The 20,648-nt window shown below is 43.3% G+C and overlaps 1 protein-coding gene across 2 annotated transcripts in view; it reads left to right on the top strand.

Annotated features, from left to right (window-relative positions):
- The window catches only part of PLCG2 (phospholipase C gamma 2), a 144,543-nt gene extending 124,548 nt beyond the window's left edge, over positions 1-19,995 (top strand). Inside the window, exons 32-34 of one of the 2 annotated variants that reach the window (XM_057712774.1) lie at positions 3,069-3,157; positions 18,184-18,368; positions 19,012-19,995. In XM_057712774.1, the coding sequence (XP_057568757.1) occupies positions 3,069-3,157; positions 18,184-18,368; positions 19,012-19,054 (317 nt within the window). In that variant the 3' untranslated portion in view covers positions 19,055-19,995. The remainder of the gene's footprint in view (positions 1-3,068; positions 3,158-18,183; positions 18,369-19,011) is intronic. The other variant, XM_057712775.1, reaches the window with a different exon arrangement.
- Positions 19,996-20,648: the final 653 nt, after the last annotated feature.

Genomic DNA, 20,648 nt, shown 5'->3' with positions numbered 1-20,648 from the left:
CAATCAGAATAAAAACGGTTAGTGAGATTGGCAAACACCTTTTAGGCCTACTCGCAATGAACGTGAAGGGCCGCTCATAAAAATGAGGCTTGCCCAGTAACGGGGGTACGTGGAACTGGAGACGTCCAGCCAAGGGAGCGGGCAGAGCTCACCCTCCAAATTCAGAGGCATGTACTGGGTGTGGGGCCGCACCACTTTGCGCGGCGTGCACGGGCTGCCTCCCTCAACACCATCGCACACGCAGCAGTTCAGTACGTTCTAACAGTCGCTCAACACCTAGACCGACTGCTTCCACACTAGTCTCAGACCAGCTCGATAGAGATGCAGAATCTCGGCCTCCTCCCAGACCTCTGGAATCCGAATCTGCATTTTAATAAGACCCGTAGGTGATTCACATCACATAATTCCCAACACCTCTAAGGGGGAAAATAAGTCAGAAAACTCTACAGCAGAAATCAAGGAGAACAGTGTCCCCAAAAATCCTCCAGGGAAAAAGTGTGTGACCTGAGAGTTTTATACCCATTCACACTCAGGTATAAAATCAAAGGATGCATGTTCACACCTGCACAGTCCAGGGAGTATACGTCCCATGAGCTCACATTCAAGAACACAAAAGACAGCCACAGCCAGCCAAAGAGTGATGGAAAAGTTCAGTAAGGGGGTGGTGAGCATTGGACACTTAAAACGACGCTTCGCTTTGTGGGAGAATTACGGTTACTAAACAGAATGCAAATATTACACACCATGTCGATGGAGAAATAATTATACAGCTTACCCAAATTAGGGGAGGAAAAGGGAGAGTAGCTCTGGTTATGTAAGCATGCCAGTTTCCCCATCAGTAGCAGTGAAAAGTGAGAGAGTCGATAGATATTGTTGAAAGGCGATAAAGCAACTGACAGACTAAAAGGTTCTCTAAGAGAAATAAGAACAGTCATTGAGCAAGCCAAAACCTGAGTGGTGGAAGGCACAGAGAAAAGAGCCGAGTGCCCTACTTTGGGCATTGCTTGTCCCAGAGAATCCGTAGATGCAACGCAAATGAAAGGCTTTCAAGGTACACATCTCCACTTACAAACAGGCCACAGGGATGTAATATAGCAGCGTAAGGAATATGGTCCGTAATATTGTACTAACTTTGGGGACAGGTGGTTCCTAGACTTATTGTGGTGATCATTTCATAATGTAGGCAAGTCACAAATCATCATGTAATACACCTGAAACTAATGTAATATTGTATGTCAACTACAATTAAAAAAAGCTTTCAAGCCAAACTAGGGCTACATAGTGAATCCCTGAGATACAGTCTTCAATAAAAACTGTAAGGTTCAGATGGCTGGTTAGGGTACTATTCTTTTCTTTTTTTTTTTTTAATACTTTTTTTTCCCCCCATAAATTTATTTATTTATTTATTTATTTATTTATTTTATTGGCTGTGTTTGGTCTTCGTTGCCGCACATGGGCTTTCTCTAGTTGCGGCAAGCGGGGGCTTCTCTTCGTTGTCATGCATGGGCTTCTCATTGCAGTGGCCTTTCTTGTTGCAGAGCACAGGCTCTAGGCACATGGGCTTCAGTAGTTGCAGCACATGGACTCAGTAGTTGTGGCTCACAGGCTCTAGAGCTCACAGGCTCAATAGTTGTGGCACACAGGCTTAGTTGCTCTGCGGCATGTGGTATCTTCCTGGGGCAGGGCTTGAACCCGTGTACCCTGCATTGGCAGGCAGATTCTTACCCACTGCACCACCTAGGATGTCCTTAAGACTTTCTTGATGTGGACTTTTTAAAAAATTTATTTTTGGCTGCCTTGGGTCTTCGTTGCTGGGCGCAGGCTTTCTCTAGTTGTGGCGAGCAGGGGCTACTCTTTGTTGACGTGCACAGGCGTCTCATTGCGGTGGCTGCTCCTGTGGAGCACAGACTGTAGGCTCAGGGGCTTCAGTAGTTGTGGCTCGTGGGCTCTAGAGCGCAGGCTCAGCAGTTGTGGCGCACGGGCTTAGTTGCTCCGAGGCATGTGGGATCTTCCCGAACCAGGTATTGAATCCGTGTCCCCTGCACTGGCAGGTGATTCTTAACCATGGTGCCGCCAGGGAAGCCCAATGTGGATCATTTTTGAAGTCTTTGTTGAATTTGTTACAGTATTGCTTCTGCTTTATTGGCCACAAGGCATGTGGGATCTCAGCTCCCTAACGAGGGATGGAACTCACGTCCCCTGCATTGGAAGGCAAAGTCTTAAGCACTGGACTTCCAGCCAGGGAAGTCCCTAGGGTACTGTTCTTCGTGATTTTATGGGAAACAAACATATGCATAGATGAGTTTGGAAAGATACTGTTGTAACAGTGGTTCCTTCTGGATTAAGGGGTTGAGTGGGTGGAAGCGAGACTTTCATATCTACTGCATATTCGGTTATACTACTTCATCAAAACAAGCAAACCAACCAAACTTGAGATGTGTTGCCTTAAACATTGCTAAATGGGAAGGGCTAGGGGGAATTCAGCCCCACTTCAACCCTCTCCTAAAAGAAAAGAAACATTTAAATGACCATCAGACACAGGTCCTAATTGTAAATAGGGGATGGCTTTTAGAGGCGGGTGATCAGTATTGCTGTGAACTGCAAGGGACAGGGAGATCTCTTCCCGTTGGAAATCTTTAAAGATAAAGCACTCCGTCATCCTAAGCTTTGTGAAGGGCTAAGTGGAGGAAATAGATGTGGGGATTCATTACTCCTTTGAGCCTTTTGGCCTCAGGAGTATTTAAGGAATTGAACCACAGCTGTAGTTGCTCTAAATTCAGTGTGCAATGTTCTATGGGTTTTAATTTCTTCTGAGTCATTTTCATTTCTAGATGGCAGATATTTTTAACTTCACTTCTCTGGATGGTACCTGTCAGTCAAGGCTGTGTTTTGCAGCCCCTCTTCCCAACCATCAGGGTGGGACCTCTGGCTTCTAGACAGGAAGTCAGCCCCCAGCATGGGGCACTCACCTCTCTGCTCCTTGCACTGGGCATGTGATCCCCGGGACTCCAAGAAAGCAAAGGTCTGACATTAACTGCCTGCCTTTGTGCTGTTTTTCCAATCTGCAGGATTCAGATCTGTTCCTCTGAAGAACGGCTACAGTGAAGACATTGAGCTGGCTTCCCTCCTGGTTTTCTGTGAGATGCGGCCCGTCCTGGTGAGTGGAGAAACACTAGTGGTGGTTCCCTGCATCATGTCTGCTAGTTGGGTGGAGACAACCAATGAGTATGGCTGAGGGACTTGGACCACATTGAGAACTATCTAGCCAAACATACCACATCATCATAAAGGATTCCCTTTAGCTACAGATTTCCTCTGGGGTCCTAGCATTTTCCTTCCAGCAGCCTTTCTTCTTGCAGGATGCTGTACAATTCTCTGAATAGGTTGTATAGTTGGTTGGAAAGGGGGGAGAAGCTCTTTGGAAGTTCCTTGGTTTCATTTCAGCCAGAGCCAGGCAAGGTGATGCTCTTCTAGGTAAACTCACCCTTCCTGCGTGCTTTACCTCACCTGTTAGTCTTTGGTAATCCTTTTCAAAAGATCTGCAAGCATCCAACAAAGCCTGGTCATGGCTTCTCCAGGGCAAGGAAATTCATGGACCTCCACTTCCTATCACGAGCGGCACTCCTTTTGTGGTTCTTTCTGCTATCGGTGGAGCCTGCCTGCTTGGTTCTTTTGCTTTGCCAAGGCCTTGAAGATACTTGGTCTCTCCTTTGATTAACCAGTTTGGGTAGGCTTGGCGGAAAGGGCTTGGCCTCCCTGAATTACGAAAGAGGGTGAGATAAGGTTGGTCAGGACAAAAGGTTAACTAAGAATGCAGCACCAAGCGGTGGGGTCGTTCCGGTCTTGGGTTCAATGGTATGTTTTGTGATTCTAGAGCTTCAGAATCTTTGCGACGGCCTCTCCTCTAGAATGAAACCCACCAGGCCCCATATGAGGCCAGTACAGTCTCCCAAGATCTTCCCATTCTCCTTGCACAACACCCAGCATGGGCTGGGTGAGTTTGTGGTCACCCCAGTTCTCTTGGGAGAACCTGGAAAATGTGGGCTTGGTCAGTGCCACATACCTCATTTTATTGTGCTTTGTAGATATTGCATTTTTTAAAAACGAATTAGAGGGTTGCGGCAACCCTGTGACCAGCAAGTCTTCTGGCACCATTTTTTCCAACAGCATTTGCTCCCTTCATGTCTGTGTGTCACATTCTGGTAATTCTCATATTTGAGACTTTTTCATTGTTATTACATTTGTTGTGGTGATCTTGGCTGTTACTACTATGACTTGCTCAGATGATGGTTAGCATTTTTTAGCAATGAAGTATTTTTCATTAAGGTAGGCTCATTGTTTTTTTTAGACAGGATGTAGTATAGTGGAAACGTGACTCTTACATGCACTGGTAAACCAAAAAATCTGTGTGGCTCACTTCATTGCACCGTTCGCTTTATCGGGATGGTCTGGAACCCAACCTGCGGTACCTCCCAGGTGTGCCTGTAGAGCTGAGCACCATCCAGTGGGGAAGGGAGGAGGCAGGGATGGGGATGCCTTTGAACAGCCATGGCAATCGTCCATGCAGTAAAATCTCAGAGGAGAGAACGTTAGGCTTTGCCTTCCGTTTAGTTTTTAATAACCTTGATCGTTTCCACTTCAAAAGCATTTTAGAAGCATCAAGATGGAAGAGGATGCAAAAATACAAGGCACAGTAGGTGGGAGCCAAAGAACCTCAGTGACAGTTTGTTGGTATAAAAGAAGCTCATGATGATGAAACTGTCTGAAAAAGGATAAGGGGATGGATAATAGAAGGTTTTCCATTTTGAAACAAATTTTACATGTTGGTGCTTTGGACTCTGTCAAAGTAACGTTTATATGAAAATTGCAGTTTTCACTTGAGCCTTAAATTATGGATCAAAAGAAATGACCTTTCATGATTCTACGTGAAAGAAATGCTTGGACATAAAAGTTTATATAAATTCCTCCCTTTGCTCATGGTCCTTGTGGAGCATTCATTACACACCGCTCTGCAAAGCTGTCGGAAACAACCCGCAAGCATTAGAAAGAATTTAAGTGATTAGGTATCACCAGCGGCAGATAAGATTAGTGCATTTTAAAGAAAATGTGTTTATCCACATTTGACTTCCTTGATGAGGGAGGCCACTGAGAGGTGGGGGGAAGAGGGGGCGTTGTGTGCGGCTCCCAGGGGGGCAAGGTGTCTGAGTACGTGTAGGTCTCATCTCTGCTGCTGGTTCCCAAGCTTTTATTTACTTCCACAGCTGTCACCTGGTTGTAAGCCGTTCACAGGCACCATCCGGCATTCCTGCCCCACACTGTGATGAGGGGGGTGTTTGGGAGACCTGGGTGTCAAGGTCAAACCGGGTTTTATTTATCACTGTATCCCCTGTGATACCAGGGAGACACTCTGGTGAAGAGCTCCCAGAAAGCCTTGTCTGAGCAAATGATTGATCCAGTGAGGACCAAGGTGGAGTTTACTCATAAAACATTGGCCGGGACAGAGTTTAAAGCCCCAGAAATATGTCGGGCCCTTTCTGAAGCCATTGAAATGTTACAATCACGTAACAGTTCTGTTACTCTGTTAGCGGTATATATGGTTTACACAGAGTATTTTTTTTCTTTATTGAGACACAATTGACATACAATAAGTGCACATATTTAAAGTGTACAATTTGATATTTTTTTTCCCATTAGTAATGTATATATGGCAATCCCAATCTCCCAATTCATTCCCCCTACCCCGGCTTTCCCCACTTGGTCTCTACATCTCTGTGTCTGTTTCTGCCTTGCAAACTGGTTGATTTGTACCATTTTTCTATATTCTGCATGTGTTAATATACGATATTTTTTTTCTGACTTACCCAGGGTATTTTAAACACCATTTTATTACCTATGATATTTAGTTGAAGTAGGAAAAGGAAGGAAGCGGAGGTTGAAAACTACTGTCAGCATTTTGATGTCTTTCCTTTGCCTGATAATGTTTTGCATGTGATATTTTCATAGTTGGATTCATATAATACGTATGAATATGTGCTCTTTACCCACTTCACGGATGATGCTAAGCAGTTTTTTCCATGTTGTTATGATTTTCACAGCCATTAACGCCTGTTTCATCAGGTGGAGGTCCCTAATTCACTTAGCCTTTCTCCCACTGATGGACAGTTAGGTTGTTTGTGCTTTTTTACTTTATAAATAATGAAGGCCTTCATATAACATTGATATAGCTATTTCAGAATGGAATAATAGATCAAGGCGGGCGGGGGGGAGAAAAGACCATATATTTTTGAATACGTGTTGAATTGTTCTCTGGAAGTAAATAGTTTCTTTTAGGTTGATGTATTATATCCAATCCTTCCCTTAATTGAAAAGGGCCTCCTGCACTCAGATGATCTAAACTTGTGAGATGCAGAAGAACGAGGCAGGAAAAATATGGAAACTTGACTGGTCATCCTAATGACCATCTGTGGGCAGGCTGGCAGCATCTGTAGGGTACGTTCGAGAAAACTGGCTGCTCTAGGGTCTCCGAGTACAGAGCCCGGGGTGGACAGTGCTTAGCTTCATGCTGGGTGGGAGCTAAGGTACAAAGAGTAGAGGGGCCTAGTTGGAAAGACCAGGATCTGTGCTTCCCAGTGAGGTTCAGCCAAGAGCAGGTGTGTGTGGATTCGCTCATAGCCCTTTGGAGAAGTGCTACGGTGAACACCCAAGTCCTGGAGGACAAGTAGGGGGTGCTGCACTCTGGAGCTGAGCTGGTCCTGGTTTTTGAGGTTGGGAGAGAGTTCTTTACAGTTGGGAGACCTGGCGGCACAGAGAAACGCCCTCCTTGTGCCTCAACAGCTAGAGTCTGCCCACTGCTGATCCTGAAGAGCAGAAACGGCGGTGCCTTCCACCATGACCCAATGCCTTGATGTGACGACTGAACATACAAAAACCATGAGCGTGCAATGGAAAACCAGGCTCACAGCGACAGGAGGAGGAAGGACCAGGTGGATACCTGGTGCAGGTGGCTGGCAGTTGAAGTAGAGCTGCTGGAAGCATCTTAAGAGAACCCGAACACATCGGCACTTTATTTGGATATCCTTTAAAACTCTAAAAAGAGACCTACTGGAATTGGAAACAAAAAAAAATGATCTCTTCAGTTTAAAAATTCAGTACCTAAGTAGAGACAGCTGCATTGGAGACCCAAAAGATGATGCAGAAGAAATGTCTCAAAACCAGAGCAATACCACCATGAGATGGAAATCACAAAGGAAAAGATAGGTCACGTGCGTCTGTCCTCTAAGCCTAACATGCAGACATGTCCCAAAAGACAAAGTGGAACAGAAGGGTGGGTGGCTACTAATGAAGCAGTTAATAGAGGGAATTTTCTCTGATTTGCTGCCTGCAATGACACACTTGGTTTCTGAAGGGATGAAGAGAAAACACACCCAACACCCCAAATCGTATCTTAGTAAAAGCTCTGAATCCTAAGGATAAAGTAAAAAAGCCCTAAAAACTTCCCAACACACCAAGTTATCTATAAAGAAAACCAAATAAATCCTATATCAGACGTGTCCTCTTCAGCACTGGAAACCAGAAGAAAGCCATCTACAGACGAGCAAGACAGAAGAATTCAGTGCCCCGCCACCCACTTGCCATGTCAAGGCAACAGGAACGTACTGTGGATATGCAAGATTTCAGACATATCCTGTATCCCACTCAAGAGATCTCAATTTCATAACAGTCTAGAACTGAAAATCATTGAACATCAGCAAAACCCAGGAGTTGAGAGGTAAAATACAGGCCTCCTAGAAGCTTTCAACATTTATGCCTGATGATCAGTAGGCAAGTAAAGCATCCTGCAAGGGAAGAATTAATTCTGATATTTTGAGGCACAAAGGAAATGTTAAAAAACTGAAGGTAACCACTATAAGAACTGAGACGTAGAGGAGATAAAGAGAAACTTGACCAAGAATAAAAATTAGAAAACTATAGAAGAAGAAATTAAAAATATAATAATGGATATAACTTAGATTTGATCAAGTGAATGGGCTGATTTCTCCCATTAAAAAAGAAGCAAAGAAATCCAGCTGTGCAGTGTTTAAAAGAAATATACTTAAAACAAAAGTTAGGGGAAAAATACCCAGTAATGAAGAGTTACTGGGAAAAGCTGGGAAGGAAAAATTAATACCAAAGTAGAATTTAAGGTCAAAAGTACTAAAGAGCATTAAGAGGGACAATATGTAATGACAGAATGTCTGGTTTACAAAAGGGATGCAAGAGTCATAGATGTTTACTTAGAAACTATATGTGCTATATATGGTAAATATATAAAACAAAAGCTCATACAAATGAAAGATTACTTGGTTGAAAACATCTTTCAGAATTTGGATGTCTAGTATACAAAAAAATTTCCAAGGACAGATGATCAAACTACTGACTAATGAGTTTAAGAGAGAGATACTTTTCTTACAAGTGGATAACGTGCATTGTTTTCTTCTATTTCTCAGAAACTTGATCGAGTACTTGTTCACAAAGAAAACCTTAATACATTATATAACCTGATAAAATTTGAAAGACATTAAGATGGTCAAAATGTTCCCTATTTGCAAATAAGGAATTCCTAGGTGAAATAAGTAAATTATCCAAAAGTAGTAAACTATTTATGCCTTAAAACTGCACAGAAGACTGAACATTCATTTAAAATTAAAAAAATAAAGATAAAAGCCAACTGAATGAAACATAAACCAAATGCTCATTCCTTGAAAAGACTGATCAAATAAACTCTTTGCCTGCTTAATAAAGGAACCAAGTAAGGGCAAAACCAGACAAGAGTAAATATTGAAAAAGGAGACTGAACCCCAAATAATGTTGAAAAACTAAGGCAAAGGAGTGGTTACCTTGAAGAACGGGCTAAAATTGTGTCACAAAAACTTGGAGACAGACTCCTATAGAACACACCTAAAGGGTAATAAAACACCTATCAGATAAAAGAAGTATCAGGTCTAGATGGTGTTACAGCAGTATTTTATCTGGATTTAAAAAACACAGTTCCAATTTTAATCCACGGACGTCAACAGAAAACTGGACATGCTCCAGTTAATGTCTTGAAGCTGTATAACGTTCATATCAAAATTGGAGATAGTATGCCTCCTCTGCCTATTTGTAAATCAATGTCAGTTATGAATACAGATTAAAATTCTAAAAAGACAATTAGCAAGTTATTTCCAGCTATTTACTGGAAGAACGATGTATTTCGAGTGAGTAGTTTAGTCTGATAATGCAAGGATGGCATAGGTAGCAGCACAGGGAGCAAAATCATATGCCTTTAGTGGTAACAAATGTAACCGGGCAAAAGAAACAACCAGTATAAAGTGTGGTAAAGAGAAAATTATCTGCTCACAAATTATGGTTATATATTTGAAAAAACAGACTCCAATTTTAAGAAGACTGATTTGTCGTGTATCTATTAAGTCACTCACTTTTCTCTATTCTAGAAGTAACAGTTGGAAATGTGGGATGGGAGGCAGGGACAGATGGGAAATCACATTCATGATATTGACAAACAGTGTAACAACATGTTGGAAGAAATTTAAATAAGAAGGGTACAGGGCTTAGAGCAGGAAAAGTATGAAATCGTACGGGAAGACATAACAGCAACCCCTGAACAAGCAGAAATATATACCAACCCTTCCAAAATTAATGTCTGATTGAAATCAGGGGTATATCAGTGTAAACTCACTTAAAATACACACACACACAAACACAGAGGTATGCAGAAATGAATATATGTTTGCATCAGTTACTATACATACATACCCTAGCTTTGTCTACTGAGAAGGCCTAGAACCAATGACACCCCAGTAGCAACGAGCAATCCAAGCACCCACATCTTGCTTTCTAAATATCATTTTCCAGTAAAAGGAATCAAAGCTTTTTAGACAAGAGCTTAATTGCAGGGTAGGGACAGATAAAATATAAAATGAGCCTGGAGTATCTTCCAATAAGTAAAGAAGTGCTACAGAAAGGATGGTGACACATCAAAATCTCCCAAAGGCCAAAGCTGGAACAATTTGGGAAGCAAAAAAATAATACTGGATTATAACCCATGGACATGTGAATGTTTAATAACTAAATGAAACATACGCTCAGTATCAAAAAAGCCAAACAACCTAACCAAAAAATAGGCAGGAGACCTAGATAGACACTTCTCCAAAGAAGACATACAGATGGCCAATAGGCACATGAAAAGATGCTCAACATCACTTATTATCAGAGAAATGCAAATCAAAAACTACAGTGAGGTACCACCTCACACCAGTCCGAATGGCCATCATCAGAAGGTCCACATATAATACTTGCTGGAGGGGATGTGGAGAAAAGGAAGCCCTCCTACACTGTTGGTGGGAATGTAAACTGGTATAGCCATTACGGAAAACAGTATGGAGGTTCCTCAAAAAAACTGAAGATAGTTTACCATATGATCCTGCAATCCCACTCCTGAGCATATATCTGGAGAATACAATAATTTAAAAACATACATACACTCTTATGTTCACTGCAGCACTATTTACAGTAGCTGTGGAAGCAAATAAAATATCCATCGACAGATGAATGGATAAAGATGTGGTACATATAAACAATGAATATTACTCAGCCATAAGAAAAAGAATGAAATAAAGCCATTTGCAGCAACATGGGTGGACCTAGAGATGATCATACTAAGTGAAGTGGGTCAGAGAAAAATATCATATGATTATTTCTATGTGGAATCTAAAAAATGATACAAATGAACTAATTTACAAAACAGAAACAGACTCACAGATACAGAAAAACTTATGGATCCCAAAGGGAAAATGTGGGTAGGAGGCATAAATGAGGAATTTAGGAGTAACAGATACATACTACTATATATAAAATAGATAAACAACAAAGACCTACTATATGGCACAGGGAACTACAGTCAATATTTTGTAATAACCTATAGGGGAAAAGGATCTGAAAAAGAATAGAGATAGATATGTCTAACTGAATCACTTGGCTGTACACCTGAAACCAGTGCAACATTGTAAATCAGCTATACTAAATTAAAAAATAATTTAAAAATAATGAGAGAGAAGAGATAGTTCTTCCTTACAGAAAATTTCATTAACAAATACAGGAGTGGCCTAGAAGAAATAACAGGCAAAACGTTCTCTGACATAAATCGTACCAATGTTTTCTTAGGTTAGTCTCCCAAGGCAATAGAAGTAAAAACAAAATAAACAAATGGGACCTACTCAAAGTTACAAGCTTTTGCACAGCAAAGAAAACCATAAACAAAAGGAAAAGACAACCTACACAATGCAAGAAAATATTTGCCAACTGTGCGACCAACATGGTTTTAACTTCTGAAATACACATATAGCTCATACAACTCAACAAGAAAAAAAAAAAAAAACAACCCAATCAAAAAATGGGCAGAAGACCTAAATAGACATTTCTCCAAAGAAGACATACAGATGGCCAACAGGCACACGAAAAGATGCTCAGCATCACTCATTATTAGAGAAATGCAAATCAAAACTACGAGGTACCATCTTACACCAGTCAGAACGGCCATTTAAAAAGTCGACCCGGGGGCGGGGCGGGGGGGGGGTTGCTGAAGGGGAAGCCAGGACGAAATGAAAGAGTAGCATTGATATATATACACTATCAAGCTAGTGGGAAACTGTTGCACTGCACACGGAGATCAACTCAATGATGGGTGATGACTGAGAGGGCTGGGATAGGGAGGGTGGGAAGGAGTTATGGGAGGGAGGGAATATGGGGATATATGTATAAATACAGCTGATTCACTCTGTTGTACAGCAAAAACTGGCACAATAGTGTAAAGCAATTATATTCCAATAAAGAGCTTAAAAAATAAGTCTACAAATAACAAGTGCTGGAGAGGGTGTGGAGAAAAGGGAACCCTCCTACACTGTTGATGGGACTATAAGCTGGTGCAGCTGCTACGGAGAACAGTATGGAGGGTCCACAGAAAACTAAAAATAAAATTACCACATGATCTGCACTCCCACTCCTGGGCATTATCTGGACAAAACTATAATTCAAAAAGATACATTCACCCTTATGATCATAGCAGTGCTGTTTACAATAGCCAAGACATGGAAACAACCTAAATGTCCATCAACAGATGAATGGATAAATACAGTGGAATACTACTCAGCCATAAAAAGAATGAAATAATGTCATTTGCAGCAACATGGATGCAACTAGAACTAGTTAAGTCAGAAAGACAAATACCATATGATGTCACTAATATGTGGAATCTAAAATATGACACAAATGAACCTACCTACAAAACAAACAGACTCACAGACAAAGAACACACTTGTGGTTGCCAAACCGCAGGGGAGGGATGTACTGGGAGTGTGGGGGTCAGTAGATGCAAATTATTACATACAGGATGGAAAAACAACAGTGTCCTTGCTGCATAGCACAGGGAACTATATTCAAAATCCTGGGATAAACTATACTGGAAAAGAATATGAAAAAGGATGTATATACGTGTATAATTGAGTCATTTGCTGAATATCAGAAATTAACATTGTAATCAACTATAGTTCCATAAAAAATGAATAAAAAATAAACATTGAAAAAAATAAATGCAGGAGTGAGGGAAACAGAAAATCGCCATTGAAACACCACTGTCAAGATCTACCAATGGATGCTAAAATTAGTGAGTGAAAGTCTGAGGAGAAACACGCCATCTGCAGAGTCTCAAAGTACCTTCCTCTAAGAAATTTAATTGCAAGAGAAAAACAGGAGCTTTACAATGGAGGAACCCAGCAGACACCATCTTCACCAAAAATGATCAGTGTCACCATGTAATGTGTGACATCACGTACCTCCTGAGAAGGTTCATCACTTCTGTGGCATTGGTGCCAAAGCTGCATAACCTCAAACAAATGATGAAAAACACCAGACAAACCCTTCAATTGCAGGATGTTCTACAAAGCAAGGCACCAGGACTCTTGAAAAGGCCCAAGGTCATAAAACACGAAGAGCAGGGAGCTGAGGAAATGTCACAGGTTGGAGGGAACTGGGAGACACAGCAACTGCATGTGATGTGGGTTCCTGGATGGGATCTTGGACCAGATAAAGGATATGGGTGGAAAACACAGTGACAACCAAATCCTTCAGTTACTAGTATTGCTCCAATGCTAATTTCTTAGTTTATGACAATTGCACTGTGGTTGTGCAGGACGGTAACCCTGGGGACTCTGGGTGGTGCAGGGTATGGAACTTGCTGTGCTCGTATTGCAACTTTTCTGTAAGTTTAAAATGTGAACGGGAACAAATTAAAAAGAAAAAGCACTGCGGCGGGGGGTGGGGGGGGTGGGGGGGGAGGTCAGGAAAAATGAGAAAAAAACCTAAAGGCAGACAATTTCATGAAGATTTTGTCACAGGCCAAAATTTGTCACAGGACAAAACACCTGATTACAAAGACGTGCTCAAAGAATTCAAGGATTTTAAATTTTTAATTATACACACACACACATATCCATCTAAAACAAGGGGTTAAAGAAGATTCAAGGGTTCAAAGAGGAAAAAAAAAATGACGGTATAAACAAATTGATATAACCAAAAATGGATTTATCTCCATAGAGAAAGATAAGAGAGTATGTGGGGAAATAGCCACATCGTTTTCCCTGAAGATAATCCCTAGAAACTGGAAAACCAAGAACTTGCAGTATAAGCATGTTCTTTTTGTTTTTGTGTTTTGAACTGTGAAGTTAATAATCAAAAGAAACCACTGTCGACTTTGGGGAGCAGGGATCAAGGGACAGGGGGTGGTGAACCAGGGGACAGCTGGCTGTTTTGGTAATGATCCTAGTAGCACTTCTTGGCTCTTCAAACTCTGTGCATTTATAATTAATAAAAACTGAAAATGTAGTGTGTCGGGGGTGGGTAGACAATGCACTGGTGGGGAGCAGATGACTTATTCAAAGACATTTGCTGTGAAGGTGACAAGAGACGGGTCAGTAGCTGGTGGGGCGAAGGGGAGCTTCTTGAGATGCACTTGCAGGCTGCTGATGGAGAGAATTTAGTGCAGGAGGGAGAAGCAGGACAGAGAAAGGTTACGTGCAGGAGGGAAGCCACGGGCTATGGTGAGGGGCCGAGATGGGCACATTTCCCAGTCATTTCCTCTACACGAGACAAGAGGCAAGGCCATCAGCTGAGCTGGGGGAGGTTTAGGGAGGGGAGAGGTGTGAAACAGTCACCTTAAGAGAAGGAAAGAAGACTTTCTTAGTGAAATACAGTACGTTTGTTGTGTAACGTGCTTCCATAAGGTGCGAGTTAGTATTTCATTTAGGATTTTCCCCCGGTATTCACTGACGTTTTGGGGCAGGTTGTGTTATGCTGGCTACATAACAAGTACTTGGAAGCCTTCTTTCTCAGGGCTGTGGCACGTTCTGCATAGAACTGGAGGCACCTGCTGCCTACATGCAACAGACGTGAAAGACCATTTGTGAAGCTTCCTGGGTCTAGGAACGTTCTCATTGTCTTCCAGGATAACATCGTTGTTTTCTCTTATGGGCTACTTTTCTACACGAGCTATTCTGTATGGACATAGCTGATACCTATGCTGGGGCTATGAGCCTGTACTAGACACACCACGTGTACTCACCCTTCTCATCATCGCTTGGTTTCCATTTCATCGCTTCCTCCCACATCTTCTCACGGTGGTTCTAAACCTGTTACGTTGTATTTGGCTACCTGGCCTCCGTACCTTCCTAGACTGGTCCAGGTAATGGATTATCTCCTTGGTTGATGCTGTGTCGGTGTTTTTCTCACAAAACAACCTAGCCCTTGGATTTATTTCATATTTGGGTTCACCCATTCAGCCATTTCTGTTTATCTTCCGTGATTCAGTCTTTCCTTCGCCTTCTGTTCTTTTTATAATTGCCTGTGTTTGGATACGTAATTCACGTAATTTCATTTTTGTGTGCTAAGGCAAATGGGATGGACATAGGCTGTACACAGGTAGAGGCCCTGGGGCTAGGGGGCTGCACTCTTCTGAAACACCCTTCATAAAGAGAGCTTTGGCAGGTGCCCAGGACTCAGGCCAGTGGTCAGCTGCTTGCCTGAGGGGATGGGATGAAAGGGGCCACAGCCCTGCAGCCAGGACACAGCCAGGATTACTAGTATTCCTGAGAACCTAGAGCCCCCCGGCCATCACAGTGACACTGTGGGCCCTGCGTGTGGGAGTCCCCCCTTTAGAGCATTCAGAAAAGCAGGTGCCAGTGTGTAGACTGAGGGAGGAAAGAAACTTTCCACTCCAGATGAGTTTGCACATTAACATTTTAACACTCAAGGAAAATAATGTTAGTATAGCTAATAAGCACAAAAGCAAGAGAATTGACTCCAGTGATCTGAAAAGAACTTTGAAATCGAAAAAACAACAACAAAACCTTTTTAAAGAGAACCTAATGTATACATGCATTTTAAAAAGAACAATCCTTCTTAAACTTAATCAAGAACATGTAGGAATGAAAGGACGAATTAAGAAATTCTTGGAAATAAGAATTCAACAATCCTGAAAAAAATTTTTTAAAGCTTAGTAAGTGGGAAATTCCAGAATGGATACAGTAAAGCAAAGAATTAATAAATGTGAAGATCGTGTTCAGGGTATTTGCTTTAATGCAGCAAGACAAGATACAAATATTCAAAGGGAAAAATAAACAAGGAGGGTAAAATGAGAAGCTCCAAGATAAAATATTTGGAATATTCATGGCTGAGAATTTTCCAGCACTGAAGACACAAGCATCCTCTGATATAAACAGGGCAGCATAGAGACACCCATGTCAGCATATTCTACTGAAACGGCAGATGACCAGGATGAAGAGAAAATCATAAAAGAAGAAAAGACAGATTACCTACAAAGGACTGACACACAACAGCAGTGCTTCCATGTACAGCAACAGCAGCCTAAAGACGAAGGGTACCTTCACAATGCCTTAGCCACACAGCTGCAGGATAGACATTTACATCCTAAGAGCTACCACTCACGAGGGAGGGCAGAATGAAGGTATTTTCAGATATACAGAGACTGACAATGTAATAATAAACCACTGCTGAGAGAATGACCAGTAAGCAAGAAGGAATGTAATGCAAGAAGTAATGGTGAGAAAAACAGGTAAGATAACATACATCACAGAACAGAAATACCATCGACTTGGAAAAGAAAAACTAAGTATTTTGTGACAACTCAGACTCAAAAGCAAGCCAGGAAATAATTATCACAAAGTTCTGAGAGGGAAGGAGGGAGTCTTGATTGGGAGGGGCACACAGCGGGGACGAGGCTCTATTTCTTCACTTGCTGGCAGCTCCACAGCTGTTTGCTTTATCGTTATTAATTCAACTGTATGTATGTTTTATGTACTTCTCTGAATGTTTGCTGTTATCTCACAATACGGACTACAAAGGACTAAATTATATCACAGCTATCAATGCTTTGGATTCAGAAAAGGAGACCAAGGCCTTCAGTTATAGAAACATTAGCAGAAAAGGTGAATTTATGATTTTAACCAGATTACAAACAGTCATTGCATACATGAAAGCAACAGAAGTTGTTTTCTTCTAGGCGGAGAGAAACTGAAAAGAGACCATTTGGAGTACAGTGTTAAGACTTCAACGGGGCTTTTGTTTTGTTTTGCTTTAGTCTGAATAGGGAGGAAAGCTGGTCTCCTTGAGGAAGCATAAACATTTAAGCCACATCTTTACTGAGTCTTCCCAGTGCCTCACTCAGTACACTGAATCACTTACCAAGGACCATCCATTTCACCTCCACTCCTTGTGCAAAGACAATCACCGTTTTACTTCTCTGCACCTTTGCGAGTGGCTGGAACAACCTTTACCATTGTTTTCCCCACTCTCCAGAGTCAGATTTCCACCTGTTTTCCCAGGGATTATCCATGACGGTTTGTTAGGTCGTTAAGGTGGGAAAAAACTTCAGACCAAGGTATGTCCTGAGTCCACATTTTGTAAAAACAAATGACAAAAGAAGCCCACTTGTGTATATCGATGCACTTTTTTGTAGCTCGGGGGTCTTTCAGTTGAACTACTCCATCAGTGGTAACAGCCACTAGACGCACCACCTGAGTAAACATCCTTTACACAATAGACAGACATCTTTTAAAAACCTCAGTGAGGTAACACACCCTCCTCCTCCCAAGCCGAAATCCAAACTCCTTACCCCGCTAAGATTTTTCTTTACCTTATCATAATGGGGGAAATGTTTGGCTGAGACAACTGCAAGGTTTAGGAGTAGGGCTTGTTTCAGTCATGGCTGGATCCAGGTGCTCTCCCAGTGGCTCTGTTTCCCTCTCTTTGTCTCCATGATAGCAAAGGGACCACTAGCAACTGGAAACATTCATCACTCTTTCCACTGATCTTCGAGAAAAGAAACTGTCTTCACCAAGAGCACTGACCAAAGTCTCACGGGTACTTCCCATCTGCCTGACTTGGGTCATGCGCCCAGAGGTGGTGGTGGCAGGGGAGTAAGTCATCATTACTAGCTAGAGTAATGAGCCCATATCAGAGGGCGGATCCTACATCTTCTTGGCTCTTTTTTGCTGGGGGTGGGGGAGGGTAACATTTATTGAGCTGTAATTCGTATCTCATCCGTTTCACCCATTTAAAGTCTACAGTTCACTGGTTTGTAGTCTCTTCACAGAGTGGTGTAACCATCACCAGGACTAATTCTGGAACATTTTCCTCACCCCAGAAAGCAACTCCTGTTCACTAGCTGTCTCCACCCACTCCACCCCCAGGCCCCACCAATCTACTTCCCATCCAGGCCGCCCTCTCCCTCCCCTGCTGTGTTCCACGGTAAGACAGAGCCTTTGCGTTTGCAAGAGAACCATGAAAAACCAGACTGGATCAAGAAACAGGATCAATGGGCAATGCATTTGTTATTTCAGTGTTTCACATGAAAAATACCCCTCATTGAGAACCACTTTTCTAAGCTGCTTGCTTCCCGTGGAATAAATAATTGGGAGTTTATCTTTGGTTAAAACAGGGCCTGGGTTTTCTGGGAAGATCCCAGCAGATGATCAAGGCTGCCCCCCACCCTGGTCACAGCCTCCAGCGCCATGTCCCACATCCCGGGTTGGAAGAGACTGTCCCCACATGGTTGTTCTCTCCTCCGTTTTCCAGGAGAGCGAAGAGGAGCTTTACTCCTCCTGCCGCCAGCTGCGGAGGCGGCAGGAAGAACTGAACAACCAGCTCTTTCTGTACGACACACACCAGAACCTGCGCAACGCCAACCGGGATGCCCTGGTCAGAGAGTTCAACGTCAACGAGAACCAGCTGCAGCTGTACCAGGAGAAGTGCAACCGCAGGTGGGTCAGCCCCTCCCCCTGCAGCCCCGCAGCCACTGTGATGTTGGGCCCCTGGGCCAGGACTGCAGAACGCCGCCATCTTTAGAAATCCTGGTACCCTTGACTCTACTTCTCTTTATCTATCACGTACCTATAGTAAGAGCTTAAGCATCTGCACCTTCCATAAGCTGAATTGTCCTCGTGAGTAGCAATGACCACTACTGTTTAAGGAGCGCTTCTTGACTTCCCAAGCAGGGGGTAGTCCAGGGGTCCTAACCTGAAGCCAAATGCTGCCCACCCGCACAACAAGGGAGGGACAGCCAGGTATGCCCGATAGTCCTGCTGCACAAAGAACTATCTCGGAGGAAATGCTATGAGCAACCTACTAGCAGCCTCCACTGGAAACACCATGGAGACTCCTTAGCTATGTTATCCTCATTTCATCTTGAGGACACCTCCCAGTAGCAGTGACCCCAGGACAGTGACCGGTGAGGAAAGAGATTCAGGGAACGTACATGTCTTAACAGGGACCCAGTTCCCTGACTCTGCCCTGAACCCTCCAGCCCCCAATATCCTGCAAATGTGTGGACTGAGACATGTCCGAGTTCAGCACATGGCCCGAGTCCTGGACTAACAGGTGATGGTGAAATCTGTTTCATTTCAGGTTAAGAGAGAAGAGAGTCAGCAACAGCAAGTTCTACTCATAGAAGCCGCGTCCACGTGTAAGAGTGTCGTGTGTGCACGTGTGTCTGCATGTAGGAGCATGTGTCCTAGTCATTTCTGGGAACGTGCTCATGTGTGAGGTCATCCTCTCCTCAAGCCTGTCACCCAGATGACGTTTCAGAAGAAGGCCCAAGTGGCAGGAGTTGGGGTGATTTCCTGGTAACTGTTTCGTCTTGGACAATTTCTTAACTTACAGTCTCTATACGGGACCCCCAAAACCTACGTGCATTTGGCCTCTCGTGTTCCAAACCTCACTGAATAAAAGCAATGAAACTCTAAAGCGTCTGTGCACGACCTGTAGAGTGAGCGGGATTCCTTCTCTGGCCTCTAAAGACCCAGGTAATTGACTTCCACAGAAGATGAGCCTGGCCTCTAAGGAACTAATTCATTAGATTCTGAAAAGGATCTTAACTAAAAGCAAAGGATTTCACACTTAAGGCCATCGGATTTCACCAGGGCCCAGAGAGGAGCCCTAGCCCTGCCCCAGGTCAAAGCACCTTAACTACCACCAGCAGGCTGGACCGACCTGCTGCCGTACGTGACAGGGGGCTGGGCTGGAGCCCCTTCATTAAGACAGAGGCTTGCTCTATGGCTGGGGCAGTGGGGATCAAGGGTGGAAATCTTGGGGCCCCTTTGATTTACAAAGCCAATCAGAGCCCCCTGAAAGCTAGGCCAGCTTCTCACTCACCCCTGTTCCGTCCACTCATGATCTGGTCTCATAGCCACGGGAGGCTCCGGGTCTGCAGGTGTCCACAGACAAGAGGTCACCGACTGCTTCAGTGGGGTGATACAGGGTAGGCTCTGGGTGATCCAGTTTTCTGGAGCAGCGCGCTAAGCCTTAGGAAACTACAGAAAATCTCAGAAGCAGCCACCCCTGCAGGGGAGACCTACCTAGGAGAAGATGATACTCCTCTGCATCTTGAGAGGCAGTTTAATGATGTGTACAGTGTGATGCATTGACAAGGCTTCTTAAAGGTGGGGATAGTGTGGGGGTGGGGTGGGGTGAGGAGTGGTCAGTGGAGCCAGAACTTGGTTGGAGTGAGCTGAAAACTGACTTAGGAGGAAAAAGGGAACTATGGGAAGAAAGTGACTGTGTTGGGGAGGAATAAACAGCAGCCAGCCTGGTGCTTTACTTGAGTGGAACTGTGTTCTAGAAAGCCCTGCTCAGCCCTCCCTTTGTCATCCTGGGTTTAGCATGCATGACTTAGCAGAAGAGTACACTGAAGCCAGCCATGCTCTGTGTGATCAAAAGACCCCATCCCTCCATTCCACACAAGCTTATCAAGAGCTTCCATATACCAAAGCCTGGAGGTTCCAGGTCTTAAAAAAAATTAAGGAAAAAAGCCACTGTTACTGGTCTCATGGAACCTTTCCATATGCTTCTAAAAGAAATGCATGTTACCTTCCATGAAGCCCACAGTATACCTACTAGCAGCCCACCCAAGGTGGGACTGTTCTTGCTTATTCCTTGAGTTGGAGTTGCTGTTTTATTTGGCAGTCGGCAACCGAGGGACGAGTATTCCTGATGGTAGCAAATGTTCAAAGCAACTTTCAAGAAGGGTTAGATGGTTAGATGGA

The sequence above is a fragment of the Hippopotamus amphibius genome, chromosome 16 (assembly GCF_030028045.1).
Source record: "Hippopotamus amphibius kiboko isolate mHipAmp2 chromosome 16, mHipAmp2.hap2, whole genome shotgun sequence".
Taxonomy (NCBI): domain Eukaryota; kingdom Metazoa; phylum Chordata; class Mammalia; order Artiodactyla; family Hippopotamidae; genus Hippopotamus; species Hippopotamus amphibius.
Note: the sequence above shows the minus strand (reverse complement) of the source record. Positions and strands in the feature narration are given on the sequence as shown.